Source organism: Falco rusticolus, chromosome 3, assembly GCF_015220075.1.
Source record: "Falco rusticolus isolate bFalRus1 chromosome 3, bFalRus1.pri, whole genome shotgun sequence".
Lineage (NCBI taxonomy): Eukaryota > Metazoa > Chordata > Aves > Falconiformes > Falconidae > Falco > Falco rusticolus.
Genome location: NC_051189.1, coordinates 56229090 through 56242382, shown reverse-complemented (window position 1 = coordinate 56242382; position 13293 = coordinate 56229090). Strand labels below are relative to the sequence as shown.

At 39.0% G+C, this 13293-nt stretch overlaps 1 protein-coding gene across 13 annotated transcripts in view; it reads left to right on the top strand.

Moving 5' to 3' along the window:
- The window catches only part of GREB1L (GREB1 like retinoic acid receptor coactivator), a 144599-nt gene that overhangs the window by 109768 nt on the left and 21538 nt on the right, over window positions 1–13293 (top strand). For all 13 annotated transcript variants that reach the window (XM_037380175.1, XM_037380176.1, XM_037380174.1 and 10 more), the window contains 6 exons: window positions 383–517; window positions 3076–3273; window positions 5146–5326; window positions 6637–6829; window positions 8259–8392; window positions 10520–10859. In XM_037380175.1, coding sequence (XP_037236072.1) covers window positions 383–517; window positions 3076–3273; window positions 5146–5326; window positions 6637–6829; window positions 8259–8392; window positions 10520–10859 — 1181 coding nt within the window. The remainder of the gene's footprint in view (window positions 1–382; window positions 518–3075; window positions 3274–5145; window positions 5327–6636; window positions 6830–8258; window positions 8393–10519; window positions 10860–13293) is intronic.

Sequence of the window (13293 nt, the reverse complement as noted above, 5' to 3'; positions counted from 1 at the left end):
TAATGTAAAGCTGTGTAATGCTGAATGTGATGGCAGGGCACCCGTAAGTGAACGAGTCTTTTTATGTTTGCGCTTTTAGCACAGGTTTTGGAGGTTGTTTTGTAGTGCGTGTTTCTTTGTAGTGATCAGATTTCAGCACTAGCTGTAAAGGCACAGAGCTGAAATGATTCAGCTGTGGTTTCTTTTTTTGGAATTTATTCAACTGTCAAAGCAGTAACTAAAAGAAAAAAATATTCCCCCCCCCTCACTTCCCTGTATCTCCAGTCCCTTGCCCCTTCGCAGATTCGACATCAGCTGTGTGAGAATGTGAGTGTATGTAAAGTTCTACATCATTTGTCTGAAAAGGCTTCCAGATAATTTGGTGTTGCTAATTCTGATCTAGGTGATGATTTGGACAAACTGCTGGAGAAAATGCTACAGCAGCGAGGGGAAAGTGTCATTATTCCTTTTAATGGAGATGTTAGTGAGTGTGTGTCATCTCAGGAGGCAATTGCCATGGTTTCTACACAAGAACCAGGTATTTTTTTTTACATACAGCTGTGAAATAAGTGAGTAGTTTGTTAAATGTTAAAATGCATGTGCCTCAGAAGAGTCTGAGGGCACAGCTGCCTTCAGCGTGCCAAGCTTCAAATATTAATACTGCCAGCTGAATATAGCAATACAGCAGTCTCTCAGACAGAAAATCTCTGTAGTAACTTTCAGCAACATTTTCCCCCTATGTTTTATAATTCCTAAGCTAAAATTTGTAATCTTCTGTTGTGCACTAGGCAGAGTAGAGAAGGTGTTCCATGGTAATGTTGGAGTGGACTCATCTTGCCTTTCTGCACCTAGAAAAGGAACATAACCTTGGGCTTAAGGCAAAGGGGAACTGTGTTCTCGTTATCATCTCCCCAGGTGTTCTTCTGTTCCTTAACTTTAATATTCCTCACTTTCCACATGTAAAATAGTAATGATATGTACTACACCCTTGTGCTCTGAGGCTTAAACTTTTAGGGAAAGCGTTTTAAGATCGTGGACTGAAAGTGTTAGGCAAGTGTAATCTATAATTGTGTATTTGAGATGTGTCTTATTCAGCATAATGTGATGAGATATTTAGGTGCAAAAGATGAGCTAGGATTGCCTGTCTAAAAATGCTGATTGTCATTTTCCCATTTTGAAATTCTTTCTATTATTCAGTTTTAACCATACTTACCTTTTCATATGACAATAATGGTAAAAGGTACGCTGAGCTGTTGTGAACACTGAGATTCTTTTAGGTCTAGCATCAAAGCATATTCTTTTTTTTTTTTTCTTTTTCACTGTGAAAGAAAAGTATGCTTTTGGTTCACATTAGTTAGCTTAAATTAATCAGCTCAGTGTTAGATCTGAATGAAAGCAAGGTGGTTTATAGTCTCCACATGAATCAGAAGATACAATTAGGAAGGCTGCCACGTACTTTGTTCTGGGACCTCCAGAAGGACAAGTCTTGAGTTTCCTCACAGGACTGATTTGAAGGGAGAATGATCTTTAGATTCTGTTACTTTTTTTGTTCTTACGATGTAGTTTTGTACATGTGCTTTTTTAAATGTTCATGTATTCTCAAAATTATTCAGAGCTAGTTTTGTCTTTAAAATTTGGCTATACAGTGGTTGAAGCTACCGACAAGCTGCCTGAATAAAAAAAAGGAGAGGCGAGTCTCTTAGTCACTGAGGCAGATCTTTCTGCCATAGCAGATCTACTGAAATGAACACTGAGGCAGGTTTGAGCAAGATAAGCGCACACCCAAAACCACATGTGTGTCTACAGAAAACTAACATACCAGGGTTTTGCCCCAGACACCTTCCAATTTTCATGTAAATTGCGGATTTTATAAAGTGGCTTATTATTTTCAAAAGCAACAATAGTTCTTGTATAGTAAATTTGCAGTAATTTTGGATTTTTAGTTTTTTTAAGGAAGTTGCCCTAGGTCATTTTTACAATAAGCAATCCATTAATCAGAATTAATTTGTAGTAGAAAAACTGACATAAACAGAAACTGTAATAGCATTATAGGGTTTATCTTGGTAATCTGCAAGTTGAAAATATTCAGGGGCTAGTGAAAAATGGATTGTTGGGCACAGAATTTACCTACTGGAAATACTGAAATACAGGAATATGCTTTTTCTTTGAGGAAACATGCATGCTCTAGTACATATCTACACAGAGAACAAAGCTCCAGTCCCTCACTTCTCTGCAGCTAGTGTTATACTGATATTGAGTTCAAATAAATCCGACACCCAAATTTTGTTAAAAATCAAGAAACATCTGAAGAAATAAATGTCCCCCTTCCTCCAATGATTGAGATTTATTGCCTAGGTCCATTGCTCATCTTCCCTTCACGGTGTTATATTACTATCAGTCAGTATATAGACATACAGCTACCAGTTGTGACTTACAGTGAGGCTCAGTACTTCAGAGATGATGTACAAATGAACTCCCAGCTGACCTGCTGTCCTGGTGAGTCTTTTTGGCAGGATTATCAGTGCAGGCTCGGTTTCCTCAGATTAACAGGTGTGCTGGCTTTTATCCTGTTGTGCCCTGAGTGCAACAACCTCAGCGCCCATGGCTGGTTCTCTCAGCAGGAGTGATGGAGAGAAGCTCCTAAAGGATAACCGCAAGTTTCAGGACAACATTAGAGCTGTGTGTGTGTAGGTGTATATATATGCATTTTATATATCTACACATGCACATTATCTATATATGTATATACATGCACATTTTGTATGTGTTGGTTCATTTAACAGAATGCATTTTACTATGTTGAGGTTTCCTTGGGTTGCACTGTTAAAAATCCTTAAAACACTTGGGGCATTTAAAAAACAGGCAGCGCTGTACTTGAGGTCACCTGATATATTATAACATTTTGAACAAAAAAAGGAAGTTGACATTTGTGATCTGGACCCAGCTCTCCAGACTGTTGAGATTTATTCTGGTGAGTGATTTTTTTCTCTGATAATAGAGTGTAGGCTGTTTGGAGGGTCATGTTTATTGGGGGGTGGGAGAGTAAACATGTTTCTTGTTGTGTTTTGTTTTCTTTTTCAAACAAACACACTCTAGATTTGGATGTTGATACCTTCCAAATTTACCAGCCACAGCTTACAGTTGCCAGAAAGCTCTTGTCCCAGGTTTGTGCTATAGCAGACAGTGGAAATCAGAGCCTGGATCTGGGCCACTTCAGCAAAGTAGATTTCATCGTTATAGTTCCCCGTTCAGAAGTCCTGGTGCAGCAGACCCTTCAACGGATTCGACAGTCAGGTAAAAGGGAGGGAAGGGAAAAGAGACTGTTAAACCAAAGTATGTGACCTTATGAAATCTTATCTGGAATAAATGGAGAAGTAAGTTGCTCCAGCATGTATTTTGCATGTCCGATATTAGCTCCATTAGCTGGTATCTTTGATGAATTCTAAATATCTTTCTTTCATAACCTGGGCCCAAGCTGTACCATGTAAGTGTTAAAAGAAATTGCCATATTCATGCAGGTCTGAGAATGGTGTGACCTGGAGAAGCGTTCACCTGTCAAAACAGCGAGGGGAGGAGCAAACGCAACTGTTCAGATCTTTTATCCCCTAGAGCTGTTAGTGCCATTTCTTCTAGATACACATTTGTGCATATGCTCTCATACATATTAGCACAGATGTATGTGCAGGAAGCTCTCTTATTAGGTAGATAAATGCCTGAGTAATACATGCACCTTTGCACACAATAATTGCCATACTTGTTTGGATGGTGAGTTTTCTTCTCTGGGGTTCTGTGTCTGACCATGGCAGGTACCAAATGCTTCAAGAGGAACAGGAAAGCCTTAGTGGACAGGTTATAGAATATATCCCCCTTGAGAATGACCTCTGTTATCCACTCTGTTAGTGACTGAGGTGTCTAGAAAAGCATAAGAGTTTCTGTGTGGAGAAAATTACTCTCTAACAGAACTAAGGACTATGTTGAGACCTTTTTAGCTCTTGATGCCTCATATCTGGGAATAATGATGTCTTTAGGATAGTTGTGTGTTTAGGATTTTGATCAGCTGAACTTTTTTCTTCTGCCTTCAGCTTTATCTAATAATAACTTGCATTTGCATTTGAATATGAGTTTCTGATGTAATGTGTCTATGAGTGGTAGCTGTTGGCTTTTCTTCCTCTTCTTTTCTACTCTGAACTAAACAGTCCCACACTTTTTGATTGTGCAGATATGCCCTGATATTGCTTAACGTTGTGGTATCTACCTGTATTTTTTTCTCTGCTTTGTACTATTTTACTACTTAAAGGATAAGAACAAAACAGATTACTTGAAGTATGAGTTTATTTTCCTTTCTAACATAACTTTATGGGGGGTTTTGTTCCATTCCTTGTTTCTTCAGACATAGTATTTACTTAATTTGCTGTTACACACTAAACCAGAGGTTTTCTGGTATCTGTTAACAGGGCTTCATATTTAATTTATTTTTTTTTTTAAATTAATAGTTTTTACTTTACTTTCTAAAATATTTTTTAAAATCATTAAGTCTCTGGCAAATACATAATTGACCCACATTTCACAGTAGCTTGTTGCTACTTCTTTAATTCAAATGGTGTTCAAAGCCACGTCATGCCTACTTTATGAATATGATGGCAATCTATCATTACAAAAACTGCTGGAGAGTATTTGTATTGAAACAAACATTGGAGCAGGGCATGGAAAAAAGATGATATGATACTAGAGTTAATTTTATATAAATTTATGATTTTTGCGAAGAAAAGGTCAGGACAACTTTTTCTGAGTCAAGCAGGATTAATACATTAGCTCAATGTGGGCAAGTTTGGCCTAGGATCATGGAGCATAGCCAACTAAGCACTGCTTTGGAAATTTTTGTGGAGGCCTGATTTTTTTTTTTTTTTTTTTTTTTTGTCTTTTTGGTAATGTGAGAAGTCTTTGAAAAGTCTTCAGGCACTTTTTGGAAGAAATCCAGAAGCCAAGAAGCACATTTCAGTCCTCATTGTGAGAGAAAATGCATTCGAATAATCATCTTCTTACTAGGGCGTATCAGTGATTTGACAAAGTCCTGATATTGGCAGACAGGTGACAACCTGCTGTTGACACTTCAGTTTTGGATGCACTCAGAGGAAAAGATTTTTGTTGTATTCTTCTTTCCGACAGGTGTCCTTGTGGACTTGGGCCTAGAAGACAATGGAACGGCGTATCAGAGAGCCGAGAAATATGTGGTTCGGCTAGACAATGAAATTCAAACAAAATTTGAAGTTTTCATGAGAAAAGTGAAGCAGAATCCCTATACACTGTTTGTGCTGGTTCATGACAATGCCCACGTGGATTTAACAAGGTAGCTGCTTCGATCTAACAAGGGAAAACCATCCTCTCCCAATATCTTTCAGTCAGGTTTTTCAAAAGACTTGCAATCTTAGACACCCAATGCTTTCCCTAGGCTTAAGGAATTTTCTGCCTCAAAATCAGAAATCATCTTTTTTGCTTGCCTTCATATTTGTAAACTAGTTCTGATTCAGCTGAAGACAGGTAAGCCTAGTTTCCGATTACTGGATTCCTAAGACGACTGTTGGAGTATGTGCTATTGTACTGAAGTCCATGAAAAAGGGCTGAATTTTGCAGCTTTCTCTGTTCTTGTCTTTTTTCTTATTTCCCTGCTTTTTCTCTACTGAAACCCAAATCTCTTCCATGTTCACAAGGCAGTCATATTTTATTTCATAGTTTTATCCTTGAGGATAGTATTATTTGTAATGTGAGAAGGCTTATAGATATTTAACTGCATCATCTGAAAAATGCCCTCACTACTGTAAGAAAAAGATTTTAAAAACAGCTGTATTGAGTTTGATCAGCGTTAGGTCTAACACAACACAAACACATGTGCAGGAACATTTCTTCACACTGAATCACAACTGGACTATGGAAGGAAGAAATCAGTAAAGCTAATTATTCTGTTCTTGTTCCATGTGTAAACTGAGGAGAACAACCTTGATGTGATTAAAATATGGTGTGTGAATTTGTGGGATTCATTTGAATATCAGAGGTATAATAAATAAAATACATTCCTTGAAGAACAGCTGAAAACAGATGAAAGCAACATTCTTTCTACCTTATCCTCCCCATCACATTTTTGGTACTGTCTTTGCTGTTTTCTTCCGAATTTGGAATTCCTGCATATATCCTGGAGGTGAAGGTAATTCCAGGAGCTGGAGATCAGGACGTCAGGAGACTTTTAGGTTCCCCAGTCTTTCAGAAGTTTGCTGTTTCAGGCTGAAAATCCACTGGATTTTGTAAAATTGTTACTATATCCTATCCCCACAGCTCATGGAACCATGCTTCTCAGTGAGAGGGATTTAATCAGCTTTGGCTTATTTTTTGTTTCCTCCATCTGATGCTCTTTTAAAATTGGCACTCTAATTCACTTTCTTATTGTCAGCAGATTTTGGTCCTTTATTTAGATTTTTCCCCCTGTTGCCTGAGTCTACCCACAGAGAACACACAAATGGTTTTCACCTCTATCCCACTTCCAAAGAGATTTTTGAGCTGTGATTCTAGTGCCATGGTCATTTGGAGATTTTTCTGCAGGAAGAGAGTAATTCATTGAGTCTCAGGATGTCAGTAAGGCAATTCTTTGCATTCTTATTTCTGCAGTGCCATTTCAAGTTCCCTGTCACATGGTGAGCCTAGTCATGGTCTGGCTGATAGAGTTATTAATTGCAGGGAGGTTCTTGAAGCATTCAACCTCCTTGTTCTTCAGGTCAGCTCTTTTCCTTATGCCTTGCAAACGCAGCAGTCCAGGATCAGCTCTAGCAATGAGGTACATTGGATACAATTTGACACTGTGGTAAGTGTTTAATTTTTAATTTTAACTCTGAATTTTAATGTGGACTTCACACCTAACAGAATCTAGCAGATATGTATGTCAGGAGGAAAAATGTTAGGAGGGAGCTTTTTCTCTGCTGGAGTTTGTTCTCTCAGGCTCCAGATACACAGCCCTGGGATGCTGATAGTAGAGGTAGCGTTGATATTTAGGCCCAGGAACTACACATTTTCCTTTGTCCAGTCATGTAATAAGAGAAATTACTTTCTATACTCAGGTCAGAAAAAGCTATGTAGGCTTGTCTGGAGCTGGCTTTCCATTTTAAAGCAGTCTGACTTTTGACTGTAAGTTGTATGTCACATAGCCTTCAAGTCTGTTCATTAATTTTCTGGTACTAATAAAAGTTGTATGCTAGGTTACAAGTTATGGTGCAGTAGGTGCTGTCATGCAGAGAGGAAAGTCTGTTGAACATTTGCTCCATTAGCTTTTTTCATCATTTCAGCCATTTGATTCTGAGGATGTTTTGGCTAAATCCACTTTAAAAATAGCCTTTTCTCCCATTCCTTGTTTGATATATTTATATCAAGTTTGACTTTACTGTGTTGAGTGGACCGTTGGTTTCTTTAAAGTGGTAGCTGTAAAAAATAGTCAAAGTCAAGTAAACAAAATAGTGGAAATGAGGGAGTGAATGAATATTCAGTTTGCTTTTCAGTTGATTTTTAATATCAGCCGTTGTGGTGACCTCCTGTAAATGATCTAGGCAATATTATGTTTTCCAAAAGTAAAAAATCAACAACCTTCAGTCTTCTGATTAAAAAAATAATCCACAAAAAAAGGGGAGATGGTGTGCAATTAATTACATTCCTACTGATTACTAGTGATGTAAATGTACTGGACACCATGCTGTGCTTCCAGCAAAGGCCTCATGAAATTTGAGGCAGCAAATATTCTGCCTTTCTGATTGCTGTCTGCAGATTTATATTCCAGCAAAGAAATTATTAGCTTCTGATTGCCATTAGAGATGTGTAGAATCTAACAGTCAAGAAGAATTTTGGAAATTAATAATCCTTCTGTTTTCAGGTTCTGCTTTAAATAGAGATGAGATAACAGTTCTCAGTAGATAACAAAGCCAGAGATAGGTAGACGGAAAGTAGTTAGCAGGATTCTAGACCCCCCCCTGCAATCACAGGTAGGTGATATATTGAAAAATTTGCAAAGACCTACACCTGTCTTTCCTAGCTGGAGACAAGTAAGTTAAGCAAAAAACAATTTTTGTTTTATTGTATTCTTTGAAACAAACAAATAGGATCACTGAGGGAGAATGAATGAAAATAAATGATACTGCGGTTAGGTATATACTTTCCACTTATTTTCCATTTATTTTTTAAATGACAAAAGAAATTAAAATTGGTTCCAGTTTTCCTTACGTTTTTGCTATCTCTGTGTGGAACAGGATGACACAGCAAGTGAAGACAAGCTGTACTTTGGTTTGAATGAGTACAGCAAATCTCTCCAATGGGGAGTCACAAGTCCCCTTTTGAGATGTGATGAAACCTTTGAAAAAATGGTCAACACGCTTTTAGAAAGGTAAGTAGTAACATGGGAGCTTGAGATTCTGCTTAACTGGGTTCTTAAGGATACAGATATATTTATGAGCCACATCACAGGCGGATGAAGGTATGATGACCTTTGATTTTCATCTTGGAATCTGTGGAGTATGTGCAATTTTTATTTTTGGAACAGATTTAGTGCTGTTGAAGGAGGGGATAGCCTTCATTTGTTTATAGAAGAGATTAGGCCCATTCAACAGCAGTGCAGGCTCAGCTGTGCTACTCTCTTCTTTTGCCTTAGCCCTTACTAAGCTAAGAAGTTACCAAGGGTTTCATACCTCACCACTTCTGGTGTTTCTCTTGTTGAAACTGCCAACAGACTTGTCCATAGTGGCCCCGTTAAGTGACATAATTTCAAAAAAGTAATTTTTGTTATTTCATTAGTTGGCTATGGTTTTTGTTCCTGCAGCTCAGAGCCTGTTAGTACCCTGCAGCTGCCTAAAAAAAGCTACTTTCACAGCATATATCCAAGATATAATTAAATGTGCGCATTACAGGAATGAAGGCAATACTGTTGTTTCCAGCATCAGCAGGACAGATCCATTGTACCAGTTCAGGCTATACTTCTCATTGTATGTTCATTTTTACCAGAACAGGATTGTTCTGGCTTCAGTACTGTTTTCTCCTGTTTTGTTTAGGTCAATGTAATTATTTTAAATGTGTCTATATTTATTAAGTAAAATATACAATATAAAATGTGTTAAATTAGCAAAATAAATAACTATATCACTAACCCTTAATATTTATTATTTGCTACAAGTATGTAAGTAATAAATGTGATAATAATAAGGTTGGCCAATCTTAATAGGTCAGTTCTTTAGGCTTCTAGTCTTTCTGGTCAAGTCTAATGGAAGAGATAGTGGTCACTATTGCTGTCTTTCAGTTCTTAAAATGTGGATGGGGAAAAGGATGAACGAGGATTAATGCATGTGCAAATACTACCCGGATATGAGATTAGGATAAGACTAGAAATTAAAAGGAGGTGAACCTTGGAGCCAGGATATGCTTTTGCATCACAGTTTATCAGTTTAGCCTCTCTTTTCGAGAAACTGGGTTATTCCACCTGCATGGGTGAGCCACACAAGCTTATAGGTCTGAAAACATTGCAGACATTTTTGTGTTTTAAGAAAGGCTCCCTTTGTGTTAGTGGCAAAGGTGTAGTGGGTGCTTTTACGGGAGGAGGAAGAGTAAAAAGTGTTTTAAAATTTGTTGATTTAACAACTGGCTTAGGGTATACAGAGTGAGCTACTGTATGTACTGGTTAAAAACAGACACAAAACTTTATTCAAATGGATCCCATATCGTCTATTAAATTACTAAAGAAAGAGACCAAAGAAATTTGGAACTTTTAGTTATTTTAGTCACTTGGACTTCTGTGGTGCAAGACTGCACTCAAGGCATAATAGCATAATTTTTTTCTGTATTATGGTGGTGAGTGAACTTGTGGGAAATGTCTAGAAATTGAGTGCTTTTTGGTTGAGTAGGTTTTAATATTTTTTTTTCTTAGCATTTTGCTTTGTGAGTTCATATTTGTTGTCACTGCATGTAGCTGTAATGAGAGGGAAAGAAACATTGGCTATGTAAGTTAAAAGGCAAAATGGAAGTTCAGATTTGAATTAGAGCTAGCAATCCCTATTGGTAAGTCTAACTTTCTGGTGAGAAGTTTGATAGACGTGGAATTACGAAGTACTTCTCCCACAAACCACTTGAAGCAGTGATGGTATTCCAAGTTCATAGCAGAAAAAACTTGTGGACAGCAAAGCAATTGTTAGCCTGTGCTCTTGGAGTGAGCTGGATCTGAGATGATCCTTATCTCCCTCAAGTTGAAGTTCTTCAGCTAAAATTTTGGCCCAGATGAGGGTAACAGGCATTTATAATTCCTGTTACTTGAGCACAGACTTGGCTTTTCTGCATTTGGACTATGTTCCTTTACTTAAAACACAGATTTTTTGCAAAATTATTGTTCATGAAAATTGAAGGTTTCATTCTTTGAGCACTACTGAAAAAAAATAGGCACTCCTTTACCACACAGTCCTGGGTTTTGGCAGTTTTTCAGGCATTGTTGTGATTTTGCGTGTGCTAACACAAAACTATCTCCTCAAAGGTACCCCCGGCTACACAGCATGGTGATTCGCTGCTACCTTCTCATTCAGCAGTATTCCCAAGCTCTGATGGCTCTCACAACCATGGCCTCACTAAGAGATCACAGCACACCCGAAACACTCAGCATAATGGATGACCTTATCACTTCTCCAGGAAAGAATAAGAATGGCTGCGGCCACATGCTTGTCATAAGGGTGCCGTCTGTGCAGCTAGCCATGCTGGCCAAGGAGAGGTTACAAGAAGTAAGAGACAAGCTAGGTCTGCAGTATCGTTTTGAGATCCTCCTCGGGAATCCTGCCTCAGAGCTTACTGTTGCGAAACACTTTGTGACACGGTTGAAGGTTAGCATAAACTAAATATTTGTTTGTATGCCCACTGTAGTCATCTGACTGTTGTACATGTTTTATGCTTACTCCCACATGTTTACAGATTAATTTTTCTATAGGAAAAGGGTACGTGTTCTGTACCTGTCTCCATGGAATTATACTGTACTTTTGATGAACATAAATTACAGGTTTGTTCCGAGTTTCTCAATATTGTTACTGGTCCATAAAGTCAAACACTAGATGTTATCTCACTTCTTAAATTTGAATAATGTCTGATAGGATTTCTCTCTGAATCTCTGAAAGCAGAGGTCAGATCTCCTTAGACACGCTAATTCTTTCCACCAACTTATCTGTCTACCGTGTTGTGTGCTCTGTCCATCCATCTTCTGCCCTTTTGATAACTGGTAAAGTATGCTGTTTGTCATAGACTTCTTTTCTCAAACCACTGCATGTTGAAAGTCTCTTCTGCCCACCATATATGCACCAGGCTAAACTTCTGCATGGATTTATAAGAGTGCAATTCAAGTATCCAAATCCACTTCCTGAATTAACCCCACTGCATTAAGCAAAGGGGATCAGATTGCCTGCCTTAGGTACCAGCCTGAAAGTAATACTGGTTATCAATCCTGATCCTTGCTCCTAGTCTCACAGAGAGATATTTTTTCTGTTTCTACTATGAGTTCAAAACCACACAGAAAAGGAATTAATTTTGTGAGCCTTTCTTAAAAACCTTGCCTACAACCAAAAGCAGATAAAATGTCCTTTAAAGAAGCTACCACCTCTGCTTCTCAAACCTTGTCTGCAGCAGGAGAGGGAAGAGAGGAAAGTAGTAGTCATGAAGGCAAAAATGACATGTGAGATAACAGCTCTGTGCTGCTGCTTTTGTTAGGTACCCATTAATTCCAACCTGAAAACATTCTGGACTGTGAATCCTGCGAGATCCTCTTTATGGGCCATTGCTTTAAAGGCTTGCAGCCCTTACGCATTGCTGGAGCAGCCTGTGAGGCTTTTAGAGCAGGTCAGGATTGAGAGTGAAGCTGTGCAGGTAAATACACAAAAGTAGCCATTGATCTGGAATACACTAATTTGATCAGACAGAGAATGAAAAAACTTCTAAATAATTCTTATTCCTCCCCCCCACAACATAAGATGCTTTTCTGCAGTAGAGAAAGCTGCAGGATTCTGGACTTGTTTCTATCCTTGCAGGTGACTAGAAAAAAAAACCACTCTAATTTTGAAACATGCGTATGAAGGGAGTGAGAAGAATTCAGTTGCCCAAAGATAAGCCTGTAGTGTGTTTTTAGGTGGGTTGTCTCAGTGGCAGTCCAAAATGATGAAGGTCACCTGTGAGTCTTGCGTTGGGCTGCAATACCTGCTAGTCTGGTGCCTGGGATAATGCGGGGTATCTGAAATGGTGTGAGCATATGTTTGGGCAACTGATTCCCGCAATAAAGTTCATCAGCTGTGCTACCTACCATTGAGCCTGGATTACTGCAGACAATTTTGATTTAGTCTCTGTGCTGTTTGGCTTGGCTCCTGATGTTAGGTGGAGTACTGAAACTGGAGGACTAAAGCAAGCGTGGAACTGAGAGCTGCCTGCTCCCACTACGAGCACCCATGCCCTTTTGGTTTTTTGTTTGATCTAGGGATGGGGGAGCAATATGAGGCTACTGAGTGCTTTCTGGTGAGGTTGAGGCTTTAAATGCTGCTCCCACCAATAACTGCTGTTAGTTGCAGGGGAGATGAAACTTCATCATGACCTTTTTCAGGGGCAGTGAGGGAAACTTTATAGCTGTTAGTGGAAAGTTCTATTTAACTTAGCTTCTCCCTAAGAGGGCATTAGCCGCGTCTGCGGTGCCACAGCTGGGCAGGGAAGGTCAGCAGCTGCCTCTGCAGCTGTAGCTGGGCTGTTCCCCTCTCTATCAGCCAAACCCTTTGGCCAACAAGATGGGTCGTTCCTCTCCATCAGGGAGCCAGGCTTTAAGGGGGATGGCACACCCAGAGGTACAGAAAGAAAGAAGAGATGGAAAATCATCTAAATAACTATTTTGTTGACAAGGCATGCTGTCACGTAACAAGAATCAAACTGTTTGGGAGGCATTCGGAAGTGAGTAGCCCTGAGGGCTGCAGCTCTGCACCTCCTGCGTAAGATGGTAAAAAAATACATCCTCCGTATGCAAGCTTACAGCTCAAAGCCCCATGCACTTGGGCTTCTTTTTAAGTCCTTAGGCTAGCAGAAAGAAAATCAGCTTTGTACCTGTCTTCCTCTATTACATTTTCTAGCCATGCACTTCTGCAGAAACTTCTGTAGTTGGAGCGGCAGGGTAACACACAGCTAGACTAACCTTGCCAAGTCAGAAGATATATCTCTGCTGCTGAGGCTGCTTTACTAAGCCAATAGATGTTGTTAGGTAGTTGGAGAAATAATTTTTTTCTGTGAACATGTTAC